This window comes from Lissotriton vulgaris, chromosome 11, assembly GCF_964263255.1.
Source record: "Lissotriton vulgaris chromosome 11, aLisVul1.2, whole genome shotgun sequence".
Lineage (NCBI taxonomy): Eukaryota > Metazoa > Chordata > Amphibia > Caudata > Salamandridae > Lissotriton > Lissotriton vulgaris.
The window spans coordinates 870,669,575-870,690,431 of record NC_141699.1 but is presented as its reverse complement, the minus strand read 5'-3'; the positions used below and the strand labels follow the sequence as shown (position 1 = coordinate 870,690,431).

Below are 20,857 nucleotides of genomic sequence, written 5' to 3'. Positions count from 1 at the left end.
CTGTTTTTATAATATTAATCATGAAGATGTATTAACTTGATGTGACTTGATGTACTTTTATGGTTATTTATGAAATATAACCGAATAAAGTTTTTGAAATTGAAATTGCCAAAGAAACCGGAACAAAGACATTCCTTTAAGCCTCACCAGTTCCCCCAACCGAATGGGAAACATATCTACATGATTTATATAAATTAAACTTGAGGCAAGAAAGCTTGAAGCAAGCAATAAGCAAAACAGGAAAAAATATCCAAGACATCCTCGCTCCTGCAGCTCGGCAAATAGAATACCACATACAAAACGCTAGATCTTCTGCTGCAATGGGTCCGGATCAGATCCCGATAAAAGTACTTCAAAGCAACCCAGAAGACTTGAATACGTTTTTAGCCCCCATATATTCTCATTGCTTTGTTTACCGGAGAAATCCCTAAATCATGGCTGAGCAGCATCGTGATCCAATCTATAAAAAGGGTTCTAGGTTCCTACCCTGCAATTATCGACACATTGTCTTGTTGGATGCTACAGGGAGGATCATTGTGGCAGTGTCCTGGAACATCTGATGGACTGGGCTTTCTCCTGTGGAGTGATCCTTATAAATCAAGCTGGGTTTCGATTAAAACCCTCAATACCTACAACATAGCGGTGCTACAAACAGTAAGAGATAAATATGTTGTGTCAAAATCGCAGATCGTCTATTATGTCTTTGTAAACTTTACGATAGTGTCTGACAGACTAGACAGATCTACACTCTGGAAAAATCATAGAAAATTTGGAATATCAAATAATCTTCTCCATAATATTATATCATTACACTCAGCAACATGGTGTCAAGTACAAATGGGGAGAGAGGAAGGACTCACCTGACCAATAGCTATACCAAACGGCCTGAGGCAAGTTTGCCTTTTAGCTCCCCTGCTTTATTCTTTATACACAAGTGTTCTCCCCCACTGTTTTTCACACATTATTATTTCCCTCCAAAAACATCTACTTGTAAAATCCACATTATGATGTACGTCAATGATGTGGTTATATTAGACCTTACCCCATTCGGGCTACAAAGGAATTTACAAACTTTAACTAACTAGAAACTCCCAAAAATATAATGTATTTTTCTAACCTTACATCTAGTATTTTGGGGTGATGCCCCGAAACCGGTTCTAGGATGCTAGTTTCTGGTCCAGGGAGGACCCTGCTTGGCAATTCGGACTGGACTGTTCCCATGAGGTACAGGTTCAAGACTGATTTGAATATGTTTGGGTCCAAACTGGGGTGGCATGGTGAGCAAAATATTAATGCATTTAACGCAGATCCCTCCGTTCATCATCTGTCTGTCTTTTACTTTTAGAAAGATTACATTTTACTGCTCTTAGCCCTGTTTGCCTGCTGCCTGTATTTCACAGAATTGCTATACTTGTTATTCAACAGTAGAATCTTGACTAAAGTGTTGAATGGTAATCTCATCGAGCTATCCCTCAAGCTAGTAGTTTATTAGATATGTTTGACAAGTGCTGAGCAGTTCGTCTCAGGTTTCCATCTTGCTAATGTACCATTCAGAGTTACTTTACCCACTGTTCTATAAATAATGTATTTTTGTTATGATTTTCCATGTTTTACTTACCTCTATATACCTATATGCATCATGGGTATGGCAACACTGCATTTCATTTTTTATGCTGCTTAAAATGTACAGCCATCAGAAGTCCTTATGGACTTCGTGCACAGTATATTAAAGTGCAAAATAAACAAATGTATATACATCAGCCAGTAAGGATGCAGTGCTTTACTACTCAAGTATCTTTTAGACAGTGCTATGTATTCTAAATACGTATAAATAGCATGACATGTTTATGAATTTAAGTTTCCGAATGTTCAAATATTTCTCTCCTCCAACTGTAGAATAGTCACTGTGTGTTTTGTTTGCTTGACATGTTTTTGCAGATTGCCGTGGAGGTAACCAAATCTTTTGTGGAATACATCAAGTGCCAGCCCATCGTCTTTGAGGTGTTTGGACACTACCAGCAGCACCCATTCCCACTTTTGTGCAAAGATGTACTAAGGTAACCGGAAACATGTTGTCAAGGGCATGTCGTCCAAAGCTGGTTTGGGGTGTGGGGGCAATTGAAATGCTGGCTCTCTGGAGAAGAGAAAGGATTCTCAACAGGAGGCAGCTAATCACTTATCAATATGAAAGACAGGGTTAAACTCTCTGTTAAAGTCCTCTGGTTATCTGGAGCCTAATCAGGCCGGCTTCAGGCCGTCATTCTCTACTGAAGCCGTCATCCTAGCTGTCCTCGACACACTAAGGAGAAATGCCGACTCAGGAACCCCCCAGGCTCTCGTTCTCCTGGACCTCTCGGCCGCGTTCGACATGGTTGACCATAACATCTTGCTCAACCGTGTCGAACAGGCTGGCATCCAGGGCTCCGCCTTCAACTGGATCTGCTCTTTTCTATCTGACAGATCCCAAGCCGTCCGCCTGGGCCCATACACAGCTCCCAAGACCCCCACAACCTGCGGGGTCCCCCAGGGATCCTCCCTGTCTCCCCTCCTGTTCAATCTGTACCTCCAGCCCCTACTCCATTCACTCCGTAACTGGGAAATTACAGTTTTTAACTACGCCGACGATTTGCAGATTATTTTTCCACTCAATTCTCCCAATGCAATAGACGATTTTCACTCTGCTATGCTTCATATCCAAGATTGGATGAACTCCAACCAGTTGAAGCTAAACCCCGGGAAAACCGAGCTCCTCCTCCCGGGCTCCAGCTTTTCTTCCTGGGGAACCCAGTTCTGGCCTTCCGAACTGGGCCCCTCGCCGATCCCTTCCACCTCTGTAAAAAGCCTCGGCGTAATTATTGATGCCGAACTCTCCCTCCGACCTCATATCGGCTCCGTGATCTCATCCTGCTCCTTCCAGCTCAGGAAAATCCGGAAGGTCAGCCATCTGCTTCCCACACCTGCCCTGACCCAGGTTATCATCTCTCTTGTGCTTTCCCGTTTGGACTTTTCCAACTCTATCTATCATGGACTTCCAAAAACTCTCCTCCACCGCCTTCAGGTGGTCCAAAATCAGGTGGCCCGAATCATCTTTAAATCTCCCAAATGGCAATCTGCCAAACCAATGATACACAAACTTCACTGGTTACCAATTGAACAAAGGGTGGCCTTTAAGTTGGGCTGTCTCACGTACAAAGCCCTCAACTGCCCCAGCCCTGTCTTTTTGAGTTCCCTTATCATTCCTTACTGTCCAAACCGCAACCTCCGTTCCACCTATCAAAAATCACTTATCACACCCAAAACCAGAACTAACAAATTCGGTGGACGAAGATTTGCCTTTTTAGCTCCGAAACTCTGGAACTCCCTTCCTCTGAACATCAAATCAAGCAGCTCCCTCCTTCATTTTAGGAAGTTGCTTAAAACTTTTCTTTTTCCCTCACCCTGCTAACTCTGCACTTTACCTCAGTCCCGGAATTCGATGTCCCACAGCGCCAGGAAACCCATGGTGTCAGCGCGCTCTACAAATTTCATTTAATAATAATAATAATAATAATAATAATAATTAAACAAGCAAAGCTTTTATGTAGTTTGGCTGTCTTCCAAAAACGCTCCAAGAAATAGTAACCATATTTCCAGGCCCAATATATTATTGTTGTAGTAGGTGAAGTGACACCGGAGCCTAGAGTGGTGAGGAACCCAGGGTCCACCAAATACAGCTGCCTTTGACGACTGTTATGTTTGGGGATAGACCACCCCATGTTGGGTAGTGATGTAGGTGTGTTTAGAAGATGGACCCCACTAACGTGAATAAGATAGTCATGGCCGGGACATAACAGTGATGTAAAAAATAGCGGCCAGTAACGACCTCGTGGTTATGGTGGCAAGTGTATTACCCCTCTGCTGTTGTAGTATGTACACATTTCTTCTGTACTAGTTGTTGAGGACGCGCGGTCTCCCCGCATGCCCTCAAATGTGTTCTTATGAAGTTCTTTTGGGGTTCCTAGGCAACGGTATGGTTTCATGGCAGTTACTTGTGCTGTGGATTGCCGACCAGATGCCTTGGAGCCTCCTGGGCTTGTACGCTAATAAATCCTCATCAAAATACCTCTCCTGTGCTGTTTAATGCTTTCCACATATTGGTGACAACCGAGATTGAACTTCGAGCCCACCAACTGACTCTTTGAGTGGGATTGCTCTTCGAGCCCACCGACGGACTCTTCATTTCCCGCTTGCCACAGTGCAGCTTCCTGCTGTATTCCAGATTACAATCTGATCTGCTGCCTCAGTTAGAATTCTAACGCAGTGAGTTTGGACCCTAACGCAGTGTTTTTAGCCTTTACTTATTTCACCGGACTCCCTCATTGACCAGTGTGCTGCTTAAGCCTCTCTCTCCCTCACTCTACGGACCTTTACCTCGAGCTGTGTGACGCAAGTGGTAATTTTTCACCCGCTCTGATCCCTGTATTGCGCATACTCCTCCCATCAATTATCACGTTACCTTACGTGCAACGCAGCGGCCATATTGGTACAGTTTTACCTTCAAATATTCAATGACACTGTTTCTCCAGCATTTAATCATCTTTTACACTATTTCTTCAGTGTTTACAACTATTCACTGTCCATTTTTTATGTGCATTGCCCTTTTTCAGCACACTGGTTCTGCACATGTACAATTTTAACAATTCTCATAATTTTCCCCCAAAAAAATTTTCAGATTTTTTTTAAAGGGGTTCATTACAATTTTATTTTTAAACTATATTTTCTTCATTCAACATGACAACTCCCCAACAAATCACTCAGCCACCTCCTTTTCTGGCCAAACCAGGTAACCCAACCATTAAGTGGTCAGAGTAGCTCAGGCTCTTTAAAAACCATCTTGTTGCAATTGATGCTGTCAATTACAACCCTCAAAGGAAATTCAGCTTATTATTCGGGAGTCTTGGACATGCTGCCCTACAAATATTTGACAATGTACCACCTATCCAAGCTGCACGTAAAATTCAAGAAAGAATCCTAAATTGTCGTAATCCCAAACTTGATGAGGTCATCGATTTGGCTAAGAGCATCGAGCCTTCTCTTATTTCCACTAACATTTTACACGTGAGGCTTCTGTCAGCACCTCAACAACGGAAAGTATACCTCAGGTTGATCTTGTTTGTGCCTTTAACGCCAAGTACAAATATACCAAACCAACTACAAACAAATCTGGTTCTTTTTGTTTCAGATGTGGATCTACAACTCCAATAGGTAACTTTCCTGGATGTCCTGCTTCAGGAAAGCGTTGCCTTTCCTGCAAAAAACTGGGACATTATTAATAAGTCTACAGAAGTAGAAACACCGTAAGAGACAGTTCGATTGACACACAAGCAGAGGAGTGTACTGATTCCATCAGCAACGTACTTTTAACAGTAGAATGCAATTCTGTAGACACTTCAATCAAAGGTCCCACCTGTGAAGCTAGCGTCAATGGTATAAATTTGCAAATTATGGCAGACTCTGGCTCATCTGTCACCATCTTGGGAGACACTACTTTCCACGAACTCTGAGATAAAGAACTACTCCCTACAGATGTGAATCCTAAAGCATTTGGCGAAAATGATCTAGACATGCTAGGTACCGGACTCAGTACCACACTACCACAACCCCTCAATTTGGTCATCACCTCGAACGCGCTGGCTGAGTGTCACCTGTGCAGGCTAAGACCAAGAGCCTGAGCCCAGAAACTTGCAAAATTAGCAAGGATGAGAGAATATTTGTAGATGAACTAAATGAAAGAATAAGACAAGACGAAGAGCAGGGAAGCAAGAGATTTAACACTGAACTGTTTGGGGGGTGGGGAGGGGGGCAGGTGCCACCCTGTGTGGGGCCCAATATTTGTTCACATAATGGAGGACTGCAGCATGTGTTAGGTATAATGTGTCTGTGACCCAGTTGTTCTGGTAAAGTTGCAGTGGTCCACGAGGGCGCCCCCATCAAATAGTGTGCCCACTGTGGTGACGCAGCCCTCAGACCAGGGGAGGATTCTCCATGTAGTGAGTAAAGTGGTAGGAGTGGTGATACACAATAGTGGTGTGTTGTCCGAGTATGTAGGACAGCTGCGCTTGTAATGGAGGGATTGTCTCCAGTATGTGAGCACGGAGCGAAGAAGTATTGGGGTGCATTAGGATATAGTAGCCCACAGTAGTAATGGTGTTTGCAGCTCCCCTCAGCCAATTTCCAGGGATGTGTAACCAATTGCATGCAGGTTTAGTCCTGCCAGCCAATACGATAGCCATTGTAGCTGGCACACATAACAATAAGCGTGAAAATCTGGGGCACCCAGACCACCCTTGTCTGTATCTAGTTGTAATTTAGGCAGTCCCACCCTATGGCAGCCATTAGCCCATATCAGGTCAGTCAGTAACTGGCTCAGTGAGGTAAGTATGGCAGTTGGTATCACCACCGGCAGGTTAGTAAAGAAGTATAGTAGACGAGGCAGAAGCACCATTTTCGAGATTGCCACTCTGCCCATTACTGAGAGCGGCAGCGAGGTTCAGATTTCCCTCTATGACGTCAGTTGCAGCTCTGTAAATTTGTACACCCAGGTATTTGAACATGTGTGAGGCGACTGACAGGGATAGCTGCCCAAACAGAATTGCCTCTGGACGTTCCCCGGTAGACTTGTTTATGGTAAGTCTGGAAAGTTGTGCAAAGATCTCCGGCATCTGTGTTAGGTCTGTGAGCAGGTCGTTTGCATACTGTATAATGTCGTCTGCATAAGCGGGCATCACATGTGTTGCATTACCCAGACATATCACCTTCTGTTCTGCAGACAGCCGTAAATAGAGGACCAGAAGTTTTAAGGCTAGCACAAATAATAAAAGGCGATAAGGGGCAGCCCTGTCGGGTGCCCCTGCTGATCCGATATTCATGCGAGATGTGTCTACCGGTGCGAGCCCTCGCGGTGGGGACAGAGTACAATAATTTAACCCATTTCAGATATTCTGGGGGTATGCACATTTTTTCAAGGACCTGGAGCATGTAGACCCATCTAAGAGTATCACATGCTTGCTTTAAATCCAGGGTGATGCATCCTGCATTGTGGCTGTCCGGGGGGGTTGATTCCATGGCATGAATTAGCCTCCAATTGTGGAGCGAGGTGCAGCGCACAGGTACAAAGCCGCATTGGTCTGGGTAGATTAGTTTATGCAAATAAGGGAGTAAATGTCGCAAGAGGACTTTGCTTAGTATTTTATACTCAGTTGTGAGCAGGGACAGGGACCTGTAACCCGAGATGTCGGTCTCTGAGCGACCCTGTTTGGGAAGGGACACAACTAGTGCCTGCATTGTGGTGTGAGGTAACGTTCCTGTGTCTGTTGCAGATTTAAATAAATGCTCTAACTGCGGTACTAGGGCATCTGAGAATGTAGCTAAGAATTTAGCCGGTAGGCCATCAAGACCAGGGGCTTTATTCCGGGGGAGGTCTTGTGTGGCCTCTTTGATTTCTGCCCGGGTGATGGGGCCGGAGGGGTCATCCTGCACTGCTTTGTTTAGTTTGGGGAATGGTAAGTCAGCTAGAAATGTGTGTAGCGAGTCTTCCACCAGTGGTGGGGGCGATTGATAAAACATTTAGTAGTATTAGCTGAAGGCTTCATTGATTTCTCGCTGCGTGTCCACAGTGGCCCGCCCATCGTAATTATCATATGTATTGGGATGAATGGGGGGTCGTCCCTTAGTATGCGCGCCAGAAGTGGGCCAGCTTTGTCAGCTTCAGCATGTTTTGTGTGCGTGTATGCTGTGTAATCAATTTGCCTCCGCATTTCTAGTAGGTCTGCGTGTTTCATACAGGTTTCCTATGAAAGGGTACTACTACAGCTGCCTGCTCCAATTTGTTGATGGAGTTTTCGACATCTTTGAGGTTGTTATGCGTTTCATGCCTAGCCCCCACTGTGGTGCTGATGGCAATACCCCTGATTACCATCTTGAGGGCATCCCACTCGCTGACAATGCACTACAGAAGACCAAGTCCTCAAGCATTTGAGGCCACAACTTTCAGGTGGGGACAGGGCCGGGAATTCTAACCCAAGCAAGGGTGATCTCCAAGGGATTGTCGTCTGAGAATGTTTTGCCAACATATGTATCCATTAATTAAATTGGGTAACCCAACTAAAGTCTGTGGACCTGGGTATGAAATTCAGCAAAGAAAACAATGGTCCTGGACCAATACCTATTCAACCCTAAATTAATTTGAAGGTACTGATATTCTCAACAGGAGCTACTATTGAGTCAGCTCACATTACCAGGAAATTAATACAAAAAAACAAATGTGCACCAAACATAATCATTTCAATAAAGTTTTTCAAAGAAGGGCATATATTTTATTTCACATATGTATATATAATACAATAAAAGATCATAATATGATTTAAAAACAGTCATGAAAAAAAGGGGAAGAAAGGATTGCTCCAAAGAGTAACGTGAAGGAAATTTTGTGCTTAAAGTGTAAAAAGATTTTAGAACAGGGAGAGATTCCCAAAAGAATGAGAAGCATATATTTACATCATTCAGTGTAAGGCTGGTAATTATTAACCAGTCATCGGAAAGCTGGCCCAGTAATAGTACATGTGTTATGTTTACACAATTCATTTCTCAAAATTAGAGGATTATGTCTCCTTTAAGGGAGGGGCACTGAGAACGAAGGTCTAGATTTCCAAAATGGAGGGGGTGTGGTGTCGACATTTCGACCCGACTTGATGGCAGAAGAGGGACATTTTTACCTCAGCCAAACCGATCTTCTTCAGGACAGGGGGCCAAACAGGGACGGGGCAACCCTAAAGAGTAAGGGGCACTTTGTTCAAAAAGTCCCAAACAGTCAAGATCTATAATCGTTTAAAAGTAATCGTTTTGAAAATTAAGCCCATAATACCCACCTCACAAGGTCTTGGGTAATGCCCAGTGTTTTGAACCTATATTAAGGGCGAGAAACGAGATGGTACACATGTAATAGAGTAGACAGGCAGTGGAGTACGTCTCCAGACTTTTATTGTGTAGTTAATTAAAACCATTACAAAAGTAAAAAGTACATCATATAAAATTGGTCAATATGCGTGCGAGATTCAAATTTAAAAACATTGATAAAATATATGTCACATGTTAGGGTGTTATTTATACTGAACTACATTATCCGATATTGTGTTGGTTCTATACAGAGAATGCCCTTTTTTCACAAACTTAGTCTCAATTTGGGTAAATCCCTTAACCTCATGCGCACTAGCGTTATTCTGCTCGCACGCTGAGATTTTGTGAATCGCACTTTACGTGACGAGCTGGGCTCCTCATCAGCGTGTGAGGAGGCTACGCCATGACGAGCCCAGCTCGTCATCAGCGTGGAAGGGGTTAACTAGTGAAAAACGGCAGATGCAACTCTACTTATCTCAAGATTGAGGAAAGTTTAGTTCCATCCAACGCCAGTATGTAAAGTACAACATCACTAAACCTGAACGTTTGGCATTGGAGCACTTGGCTCTAACAGAAGTATTGCCATCAAGCCTGCTGACAAGGGCGGGGCTATTGTTATTCAAAATACTGAAGACTACAGCAGAGAACTTAGAGCAGATCCCACAAAAGAAATAGCTGAGGCCATACAATATATCACACTTGATGGCCTAGAGGCTGGGCTCCTGAGTGATCATGAATTTGATTATCTGAATAACAAACACCCTAGAACACCTACCATATATACCCTTCCAGAAATTCATAAAGGAATGGATAACCCTCTGGGGAGACCTATTATCTTTAGATGTGGCTCCCTTCTGGAGCCACTGTGCAAGTACATAGTCGTTTTATTTTTTTGAACCAATTACGGAGAATACTCCTACCTATCTTAGAGATACTATGCAGACTATACAACTGGTGGACAATCTCCCCTTTTATAGGGAGAGCAATTTGCTTGCCACCATGTACATAGTGTCTCTTTACACTAATATTCCCAAGGATGAGGCATTAGCAGTCATGAGGAGGGCCCTAGATGAGCACCAAAGACCTCTTCGGGTCCCTATCAATTTCATCATTGATTCCTGACCATTGCTATGACCCGTAATTTCTTTACTTTTCAAGCAGACTTCTATATACAAAGTAAAGGAGTCTCAATGAGAGCAAGTTTTGCTCCCAATCTAGAGATTTCTACATGAATGTATTTGAACATCTTTGTGTTGAATCCACAGAATCCTTATTGTTAATGTATCGAACTTTGGCGTTGATACATTGATGATGTTCTACCCATATGGAAAGGAACTGAACAACAACTCAAAGACTTCCATGGGTGGCTCAATAACTGTTCAGAAGACATTAAATTCACACTAGACGTCAGTGAAACCACTGTCAATTTTTTGGCTATAGCTATACATGCTGAACATGATAAACATTTTACTCGCATGTATAGAAGACCAGCGAACGCAACACATTGTTGCATTATTCCAGTCACAGTCCCCGCAACCTTAGAGATAACCTGCCCTTTGGACAATATCTAAGGTTACGGACAAACTGTTCCAAGAAGGAGGACTATTTCTTGGAATCCAGTGAATTAATTTCTCGTATATCTGAAAGAGGGTACCCCATGATACTGCTGAAAAAGGCACGTAAACGTGTTATGTTATGTTATGTTATGTTATATTTACTTTTGTATAGCGCGCGGCTACTCAAAAAGAGTGTCCTGGCGCTTTGAGTAAGGATGGCTACAGCACAATAACATAACACAATTAAAAGAAGAAAAAGACCACAGGCAGAAAGGACACACAACAGCAAGACGGCCTACTGGGTAAACAACCAGGTTTTGAGACCTTTTCTAAAAGCAAGTAGGCTGGTGGCTCCCCGGAGTGTGAGCGGCAGAGAGTTCCACAACTGTGGCGCCAGCAGTCCAAAGGAGCGACCTCCCAGGCGGGCTCTCTTCACTCGTGGGACAGCCGCCAAAAACAGGGATTCCGACCTCAGAGAACGAGCCGGGTGGTAAAAGGCAAGTCTCTTTTGGAGGTACTTTGCTCCCACCCCATGAAGGGCCTTATAGGTCAGGGTCAAAGCCTTAAAGGCAATCCGCTTGCGGATTGGAAGCCAATGCAAAGTCTGCAGCAAGCCCGCTGCACTGGCGCGTCTATTCAGGCCAAAAATAGCTCTCGCCGCAGCATTCTGCACCACTTGGAGCCGCTGTAGCAGATACTCTGGCAGGCCCAGGTACAGAACGTTCGAATAATCTAGCCTAGAGCCTATCAGGGCCTGCACAGTCAGCTTCCTGTGCTCCTCAGACAAAAGGGGAAGAAACCTCCGCAGCATCCTAAGGAGGCCGAAGCAGGTGCCCGACACCCCCAGGATCTGGGACTTCAACGTTAGCCCCTTGTCCATCTTGACCCCCAAGTTCTTAGCAATTTGGGATGAGCAAGACGGAGGGAACATATTGATAGGCCACCAAGCCTGCCAGTCTGGCTCCGTGTCACACCCAAAGAAGAGTACCTCGGACTTATCGGAATTGCACTTGAGGCTGTTCAGTTGGAACCATTGGAAAACAGCCCCAAAGCAATCCCGGATACTCTCCCCATCAAAGTCTCCTCCTCTCTTGCACGAGAAGAGGAGCTGGGTGTCGTCTGCGTAGGATATGATCTGGGCCCCAAATGACTCCGCCAACGCCGCCAAAGGGGTCATGAAGATGTTAAAAAGGGTCGGGCTCAAAATAGAGCCCTGTGGGACCCCGACTCCCAGAGGCGGCATCACGGCGGAATCTCGCGAGGCCCAGACCGTTTGCCGGCGGCCAGCTAGAAAGGAGGAAAACCAACTGAGCACCGGCCCCCGTAGTCCTATCTCATAGAGTCTTGCGAGAAGGCCATCATGGGGGACAGTGTCCAAAGCCGCCGACAAATCCAGCATCACCAGCATGGCTTTGCCCCCAGTGTCCAAAACCCCTTTAATGGTTTCTGAGACCTCGAGGAGCGCGGTCTCTGTGCTAAGATTTGGACGAAAGCCCGACTGGGTGGCGTGCAGAATCTCATTTGTCTCTAGAAAATTGGAGAGCACCGTCTGAACGTGCTTTTCCACAATTTTCGTGAGAGCCGGTAACAGAGAGATAGGCCTATAGTTGACTGGGGCCTTTGGGTCCAGACCAGGCTTCTTAAGCAGCGGAATAACCATTGCCTGCTTCCAAGCCTGCGGAACCACTCCCTGGCTCAGCGAGAGATTCAATAGCGGGTTCGCCAACGGATTAATCACCTCCGCAACTTTCGCCAGAAATTTAGCGGGGCACGGGTCCAGGGGCGAGCCCGATTTGAGGTTGCCCAAAGAGCTAAAGAGCCAGGGGCAGAGATAGGTGGAAACACGCCCAACGTCAAGCCTGGCGAGGCCGGAGGGGACAAGTTAGCCTCAGGGTCAATCAGCCCCGCGGGTATAGCCGATGGAAAAGAATCCTGTATAAGCCTGATCTTGCTATTAAAAAAATTAGCAAGATCCGAAGCCCAGGAGTCAGAAGGCCTCTCCTCAGAGGTATTGGACCGTGGAGATATAAATTCTCTCACTATGGAGAAAATCTCCTTACAGGAGTTGGAGGCAGCTTCTATCCTCCCTGCCAGGTAGGCTTTTTTTCCCAGGCGAATGTCCCGGTGATAGGTCTTGACCGCCGTCTTGTAGGTCAGCTTGGCCTCAGTGTCGTATTTTGCCCGCCAGGCTCTTTCGGCCACCTTACACTGCTGCTGCATAGCCGACAGTGCTGCGGTGAACCAAGGGCCCGTTTCGGAGTCAGGCGGGGGCCCAATTCCGGGGCAAGATCGTTTAGCCTGTCTGAGAGCCAAACTTGCAAGGACTCCAGATCCTTCTCCAGGTCGCCAGAGAGGGGGCAGGGGTGATCCAAGGCGGCCTGAGCCAGCACCGCAGGGGTCACTCGATGATAAGCCCTATGTATTCGACCCTGCTGCTGTGGCATAGCCACAGCCGATTTAACTGTGCCTTTGATCGAAAATTTAGCAAGCAAATGGTCAGACCATAGTACCGGGATAATCTCTATCACCTCAAGGTTTAAGGTTTAAGGTTTGTTTATTGTACAGTTAATTAAAACTCACAATTATAAAACGTACAATTTTTTTTTAAAAGGTCTGTTTCTTCGTTAAAACAAGTAAGGTGCAGTGGTTCAAAATCTAAAAAGTCTCAGCTTTAGTTGCTTAAGAGTCTGTGGAGTTTTAGTGGGCTTAAATGCTTCCTCTTTTGATGGCCATGAATGCCAGGGGTGTTGTTTAGTTATTATTTGACTTCTGCTAGAGAGTACCCTCTGGTTTTTTCGTTCAGTCTTTTGGCCACTATATCAAAGTATTTTGTTATTCGGCAATTTAGCTGAGTTTCATTAGGGTTAAAACAGAGCATCACGGCCTGCCTGCAGCTCGTAATGCCCTTCTGGTTCCATAGAGCTCGAAGCTGGGAGCGCCTTATGTCCTGGAGGTTTGTGCAAATGCAGATAATGTGTATAAGGTCTTCTTTTGCAGAGAGACAGAGCCGGCAATGATTTGCATGATTTTCCCTTAACCATGGTGCCAGGTGCGGAGCTATGGGGATTCTACCCATGCGCATGTTAAGAAACTTGTTTTTAGTCTTCTGTGTGAGTCCCATCATTAGGTAGTCTTGTGGTTTAAGAGCGCTATAACAATTCAGCACCACCCAGCCGTGCGCTCTCTTGGCTAGGGTGGCTTTGTCCTCAATTGATGACACCATCTTGGTGACTTTTGACACCACTTTTTTAAAGGTACGAGGGTCAGTAGCCGACTCCCATAGGTCTGCAAGTCCTAAGACCTTCAGGGAGTCCATTAAGTAGGTTCTTGCTGGTGAGTTGTCTCTTATGTTTAGTTCTGTCCATAGATGGGCGTTTAGGGTTCCATGGTCCGCGTCTCTGATTTTCCGCCAGCTTTTTAAGTATGCGCCTCTTCTCTCGACCTCTTGTTTCTGCAGGCCGATTTCGAGCCGAATTTGTGCTGGTGATGAGTTGTTGGGGAGATGAAATATTGCCCTGAATGCTCGACTGATGGTTTTATCTAGTGTTGTTGCGTCTTTTCCTCTCATGGCCTCGCTGCCGTAGGTGAGCATGGGCTGTAAGCAAGCTCTTATTACCTGTAGGAGAGGGCCCAGGGACCGGTCTGGGAGTGCTTTCTGCAGGGGCTTTATCGATAGGTGGAATGTCGTGCCCTTTCGGCGAATGGCCTCTAGTTGTTGCTTGAAAGAGCCATTCCCGTCTATTATGACGCCTAAGTATTTGTAGGAGGTTACCTGGTCTAACCTCTGTCCGTTCAGGAACCATGTGGGTTTCCGTTTTTTGTGATGGTTTATTGTCATTACTTTTGATTTGTTTAGATTGATGGTTAATGAGTTGATTTTTGAAAATGCGTTGGTTTTGTTGAGGAGGTGTTGAAGGCCGATGGGGGACCGACTGATGAGGACTAGGTCATCCGCGTATAGAAGGTTTGAAAGCGTGATGTTGCCTAGTCTTGGAGCATGAGATTTAACTGTCTCCAGTTCGTCGGGGAGGTCTGCGAGAAAAAGGTTAAACATCATGGGGGCTAGGACGCAGCCCTGTTTCAGGCCTTTACTGGTCTTAATTTGTCTCGAGAGATGCGAGCCTGAACCCAGCTAAATTCTGACCCAGGTATTGGTGTATAGCATTACCAGTTGTTGTAAGAGTGGGCCTGGGATTCCCCATCTGTCCAGCTTTCGCCAGAGTTTTTGCCGATCCACGTGGTCGAACGCGGCACTATAGTCAATGAAGCACATAAAGAGTGCACCCTTAGAGGTTTTTGCAGCGTCGGCCAGAAGGGTAAGTGCCATGATGTTGGTTGAGGTGCCCTGGCCGCTGCGGAATCCAGTTTGGGTTGCTGCAATGATGTTTTTTTCTGATGCCCAAGATGTTAGTTCCTCCAAAATGAGGCCTGCGTAGTATTTGGCCTCTGTATCAATAAGGGCGATAAGACGATAGCTGCTCGAGTCGTTCCTGGCTCCCTTTTTGTAGATCGGGCTTATTATTGAGCCTCTCCAGGATGATGGTATACTTGCTGTTCCTCTTATTGCGTGAAATACTGGTGTCAGGGTGTTTCACCAGAAAGTGGGGTCTTGCGTGTATAGGATCGGCGGTATCCCGTTGGGACCGGGGGCCCCCTCGAGTTTGCCTTTCTGGATTCGTTTCCTTAGCCTGTCTGGTTTGACCTGGGTTGAATTTATTTCTCGAAGCACAGTTGAGTCCAGTGTGGGTGATTGGCCTCTGGCCTCGGGTGGGGTTTGGGCCTCGATTGGTTTAGTCCTACGGGCTTGGTTCTCTTTGAGACAAAGTATGCCCAGGTTGTCAGGGCTTTGATACCCTGTGTCTGACCTGTCTTCCCCTGTTGGCTTGACCGTTGTTGGGTCCGCTGCGTTGAAATGAGCTGATAGATAAGTAGCCCAGTCAGATTTGGAAATATTGGAGTCTATGCCTTTGTGGCCTGGTTGTTGGAGACTATGGATGATCTTCCAGAAGCCGGAACTGTTCTTCTGTTTGGAGTTGTGGAGGATTTTTGCCCAGAGGTCCTCGTTTAGTTGCCTTTTTCTTTCCCAGGTCTTCTTTTTTAGTAGTGCTTTTAGCTTGCGGAGGTTCATTTGAGAGTCCACGGTGTTGGGGTGTTTTCGGAGTTCTTTGAGGATCTTTTTTATTTCTCGCTTTATGTTTTTTATCTCTGCAGTTGTTATTTTTCCGTGTGTGATCCTGGCGATGTTGTTCCCTTTTTGGGTTTTTGTCTCTGTTGCATGTTTGGCTCCGATTTCCGTTACGAAGTCAACCCAGGCGTCGAGGGGGTTGTTGTTTGAGCTGAATGTCTGATTTATGATGGTTTTTGCGCTGATTAGGAGATTCTCAGGCGCTGTGGTTTTGCATCTTATTCTACGATAGTTGGTGGTGTGTTCTGTAGCAAGGTGTCTTCTTGCAGCAGCTTTGTTTACGCTGGTCAGTTCAAGAGTGGATTTTAGCGGCAGGTGGTCGCTTTGGGTGCTATTTCCTATCTTGAACGAGCTTATCTTCTCGTACAGTGGGAGTGATACGAGCATAAAGTCAAGGTGTGAATAGGTGCTTGATGAAAAATAAGTTGGTGCTGGGGGGTTGTCCTCGGTGAGACGTCCATTGAGCGCTCTCAGGTTTAATTGCTCGAGATCTTGTACAAGCTGGGTTGCAGTTTTGGTGTGTCTGTTTCGGGGGGGGAAAGATTGGCTTGGGATTTTCAAGATGGTGTCCATTTCCATTGTCATTTCGTCCGTGGTATTATCTCTGAAAAGGTTAAGATTGAAGTCTCCTGCCACAAGTACGTTCTCCATGTCCCACTAGACCATGAGCCTTGTCAGTTCTTTGACGAGTTCTCTTGACCCTGATTTTTTGTGCTTCGGATGAATGTATGTATTTATTACGTGTAACTGTTGAATGACCTGTTCTATTTTAACTGCAAATGATATACACTGTATTTCGTTTGGAGGGGTGATATTTGCTCTTTTGATTTCCGTTGCACCGATGGTGGATATTGAGGAGAGTATCGCAAGTCCTCCTGAGCATCGGCCATGTTGGGAGCCTCTGGTTGCCGGATGGGTCAAAGTTGTGTAGCCTTGTAAAGGGAAATCGTTTGGTTCCCATGTTTCCTGGAGGAGGATCAAGTCAAAATTGTTGAGGTAATTTTGTGTGTCTGGGTCGTCCAGTTTGTTTGAGAGGCCATTAATGTTCCAACTGCATATTTTGATTTTGGTGAAGGTGGCCGTTGGGTCGGATGGTAGGAATCGCACTTTTTGTCAGTTGGGGGCTCCTCCAGGTATAGTGCGTGTGATTTTGAGACTGCTTAGTGTTGATTGCTGTGTGGGGGGGTTGCGAGGGAATGGTGAGTGTTTGTCCAACCCTGGGGAGTGGCTAAGCGCTCCTTTCAGTATTGATTTGGCCAGCTGGGTGTTTTCTTGGTTCATATCTACAAGGCGCAGAGTGGGGTAGGCTGGCTTTTTTTCTGCTTCGAGTTTGATTCCCCACAGTGAAAAAGTAGGTGATTCGTTCATAATTGAAGTTGCTAACTCCCTCGATGACCATTTGGTCTTTGTTGTTTCGTTTCCTTGTGGGTGGGGGGCTGATTGAAATTCGAGTGTTAGCAGATCGGTGGTTTTTATGTTTTTTAATTTCTCTATTGAATTGATGAGCTTTAAAATGTTGCCTCTGTTTAAAATGTCCACTCTTCCTCTGGAGATAAATTCGGGGATGAATAAGATTGTGTCCGTGTACTTTTCGCCCAGGGGAGGTGTTTGCTGATGCTTTTGTTGCTCGGTTTGGGTATTACCGTGTGACTTGTGAATGGGCGGGGTTATTGTTCCGCTTTTGGTTGTGACCCCTTCCGGTTTCTCCTTTATCTGGCTGCTTAACGAGAGGGCAACGCTTGTTAATCGGTGATTCTGTGTTGTTTCTCTAGTGTCGGTCTCATTTTTGTTGCAGGTGCATTTTCCTGAGAAATTTTGTGTTGTCGCTTCGGTTCGTGGTGGTGTGGGATTCGCTCGGAACTGTCTGCTTGCTTCCGAGGTTGTTTGTGTTGTTGCCTCTTGACAGGCCCTTTGCCCTCTTTGTTCCTGTCCTGGTGGGTTTCCAGTTGCCGGTTTAGATGGTTGGCCGGCAGAGTTCTGCTCTGAGTAGGGGCTGAGGGCCTCTTTTAGGAGTATGAAGGGTCCCGTTCCTGCCGCTGTTGGTGTCTTTGTTTGCAATGGGTTTATAAGTGGAGATGGGAGATTTGTGGGTTCCTTTTGGTGCTTACTGTCACCTGGCTGCTCCTTGTCCCTCGGTGTGGTAAGTTGACTGTGCTCTTCTCTACTTTCCAATTCAGCTGTTTTCTTGTTCCGGCCCTTTCTTTTTTGCTTGCGTCGTGCCCGTGCGTTTGGTGGGATCTCCAGTGGTTCGGTTTGTCCTCTTTTGGAGCTGTTCCGTAGCAGTTCTTCGGGTGAGCTTATGATAGGTGGGGGCAGGCTCCACTGCGTGCTTATTTTTATTTTATGTGGGTCTTTGCTGTTTTCTGGCGCCCCTTTGAGGTGTGGGGTGTCGGGCCATCTGTTTGGTGATGAATGTTTCATTGAGGTTGATTCTGTTTCCGTCTTGATGTGCCTTTCAATTGTTGAGGGGGGCATTGTGATGTTTGTTTTTATGTCCTCCAAAAGGTTGCCCCGCATCGTGGGTATAGTTGATAGTTTGTCAATGATTGGTGAGCAGATGCAGTTGGTTCTTTCAATTTGAATTAGGTTAGCTGATTCCTGTCCTCTTTTTATTAGGCCATTAAGGTCAGCTAGTTTTCTGTCAATCCCCATTGTGGCCTCTGCTAAGCTTTGTAGGACTGACAGTTGTAGATCGAGCTTATCTGATTGGTACTGGAGTGCCGTTGAAGATAGCTGTATTGTGCTGAGAAGAGTTGCCCAGAACGGGTTGGGGGGATCTCCGGACCCCTCTGTTGGCAGATGGGAGTTTTCTTCGTTGTTACCATTGATGGGTCCTGTGGCGTTATATGTTGCCACTAACTCGCTCCATTCTTGAGATACCAGGAAAGACATGTCCCTGTCCAGAGAGCTTTGGACCCCTCTTGCTATGTTTGGGGGCGAATTCGCAGGGTCGTGTATTGGTCCCGTTGTGTCAGGAACCTCAGTGTGGCCTTGAGTTTTTTGTTCCGAATGAGCAATTAATGCTGGTGGGGGTGCTGATTCTTGGGTTGTTGGTGGTGCTGCCGCCCCTTGATGTGTGTATGGGGAGGAATTGGTTGGAGAAAGATGTTTTTTAGTGCTATCAGGCCCCGAGGGCCCTGCCAGCTCTGACAGGTGATGGTTCCTTGATGTGTCCTCGTTTAGTGAGGGACTTGTTTGGATTACTTCCTCATTGCGTCCATTTTCCCTCCCCTTGATTGGTTTCTCTGGTAGGGGGGCTTGACTGTTGTTGCCTTCTAGTCGCTTCTGTCTTCTGGTTTCTTTTGCCCCATTGTCCCCTACGCCTGCTTCGCCTCCTACGTCATTCATTCTTTCCCTTGGGGTCGGTGCGTTGTGTATTTCTGCTACTGAGTAGCTCATAGTTTGTGGGAGAGCGTTGTATGCGTTGGCGGGTTGTAATGGAGATTGGAGGCCTGTAATGGAGTCATTTGAAGAGAAGATGACGTTTCCTGGGTTTTTTAAGAAGGCAACTTTTGTGTAGATTTTTGGCTGAAAATTTTGTATTGTCTCCTTTTGCTGGCCCGCTACATTGAGTAGTTGGTGGGTGTGTTTCCTTTTGTTGCTTCTGGGTTGTTCTAGAGGTTGGGTTTAGCTGAGATTGATGTCCTTATCGAGTTGTTGCCCACCGGTTTGCGAACCGTCGTTTGTGGTGTTGAATTCTTTACTTGTAGTTTTTTCTTTTCCTTTTTTGCTGTTGGTAGCACGCTTATTTTTTTCCGGTGACGCTGAGCTTGTGGTTGTGTTATTTCTTTTTCGTTTGGCTGGTTGCTTTGTTGGGGGTCTTCGTTCCCTACCCGACCTCATGATCCGGTAAGTTCCTCTCAGGGGCTCGGGAAGTCGCTCTGTGTCTCCGTGCCTGCGTCTGTATCGCCGGGGCTGTGCTGCTTCTGCTGGTTCTGCCGTGGACCGATGTTCTGGATCAGGTACAGGGGCCATTTAGCGCTGCGATGGTTTGGCGTGAGTTGCAGCGTCTTGGGCTTCTTGGGCTTCTCTGCTGCCGGGCTGAGACGCTTGCTATAGGTGGGCTGTTAGCGTGGTCCTGCGAAGGCGGTAGTCTGTGGTCTATTGCCTTCTCCGGCAGCTGTTGCTTCGAAAGCTCCGAATGCTCTGCCTTAGATGGGTAGGAGGGGAGGAGGGCTGCTGCAGATGCCTGCCACTTGGACCCTCAGCCTCCTGCCTGTTGTCTCCTCGCTCGCTCTCTCTGTTCTTGCTGTTCTTACTGACTTCTCTTTGGTGTCAGTGGGTGTCTTTAGCAGGGAGGGGTTGGGGGAAAGAGTGAGGGTGGAGGTGAAGGTAAAGGTAAGGTTGGCGCGTACTCACTCTCTCCGCCGTGGCTCGCCGCTGTCGGTGGTCAGGTCGGGACCCAAATCCCAGGTTTTTGCCAGCACTTCCCTGGGACACCAAGCTGATCTCTCGGCCGCCCGCCTTTTGCTCGCGGGCAGATGGGTTGAATCAGCTCTGCGCTTGGTGCTGGCTGCTGTTTGGATGGTAAACGGTACACAGCCTCTCTGAAATCTCGGAGCGTTCCTCTGCTCTGGGTCACTGCTGCACGCACTTGCTCGCACTTGCTTTGTTACTGATTGTTGCGTGGCTGTTGCCTAATCAGGTTAGTTCACCTCTTTGCTACGTGCTCGTGGTTCGTGGCTCTGTGTTGAGCCGAGCTGGGAGAGCTGAGGTAGACCCTGGGCTGCTTGGCTGGGCTGGGCTGTTTGGCTATTAGGCTGTTGGGCTGCCGGTTGCTGGTTACAGGCTGGTTACAGGCTGGTTACGGGCCGTAGGCCGCCTCGAGCTCTCCCCCCCCGCCTGCCCCGCCTGGTCCCTCGTCGCCTGCCGCTTGTTGCTCCTGTAGCTGGGAGCCGGCCAAGCCGGGATGCCCCGAGTGCTCCGAGTATGTGGTGGTGGTTCCGTGCCTCTAGTGCCTGTAGCGCTGTGAGCCTTGGTGCCGGGGACCGGGGGAGCGGGTGAGCGGGTGCCGGTATCTCGAGTTGGTGCCGGTATCTCGAGTTGGCTCCTACCGTGCTCCTACCATGCTCGGGGGTCGATTCTCTGCCTCCTCAGCCTCAGCCTCGGCAACTAACGGCGGATGAGCTCGCCAGAACGCCGCTGCCGCCAGCCCTCGGTCCGCTGCTCGTTTGCTCGTCTC

The 20,857-nt window shown here is 46.8% G+C and overlaps 1 protein-coding gene across 1 annotated transcript in view; it reads left to right on the top strand.

Annotated features, from left to right (window-relative positions):
• The window catches only part of KIF1A (kinesin family member 1A), a 2,508,766-nt gene that overhangs the window by 1,531,838 nt on the left and 956,071 nt on the right, over nt 1-20,857 (top strand). Inside the window, exon 31 of the mRNA XM_086944020.1 lies at nt 1,939-2,057. Coding sequence (XP_086800146.1) covers nt 1,939-2,057 — 119 coding nt within the window. The remainder of the gene's footprint in view (nt 1-1,938; nt 2,058-20,857) is intronic.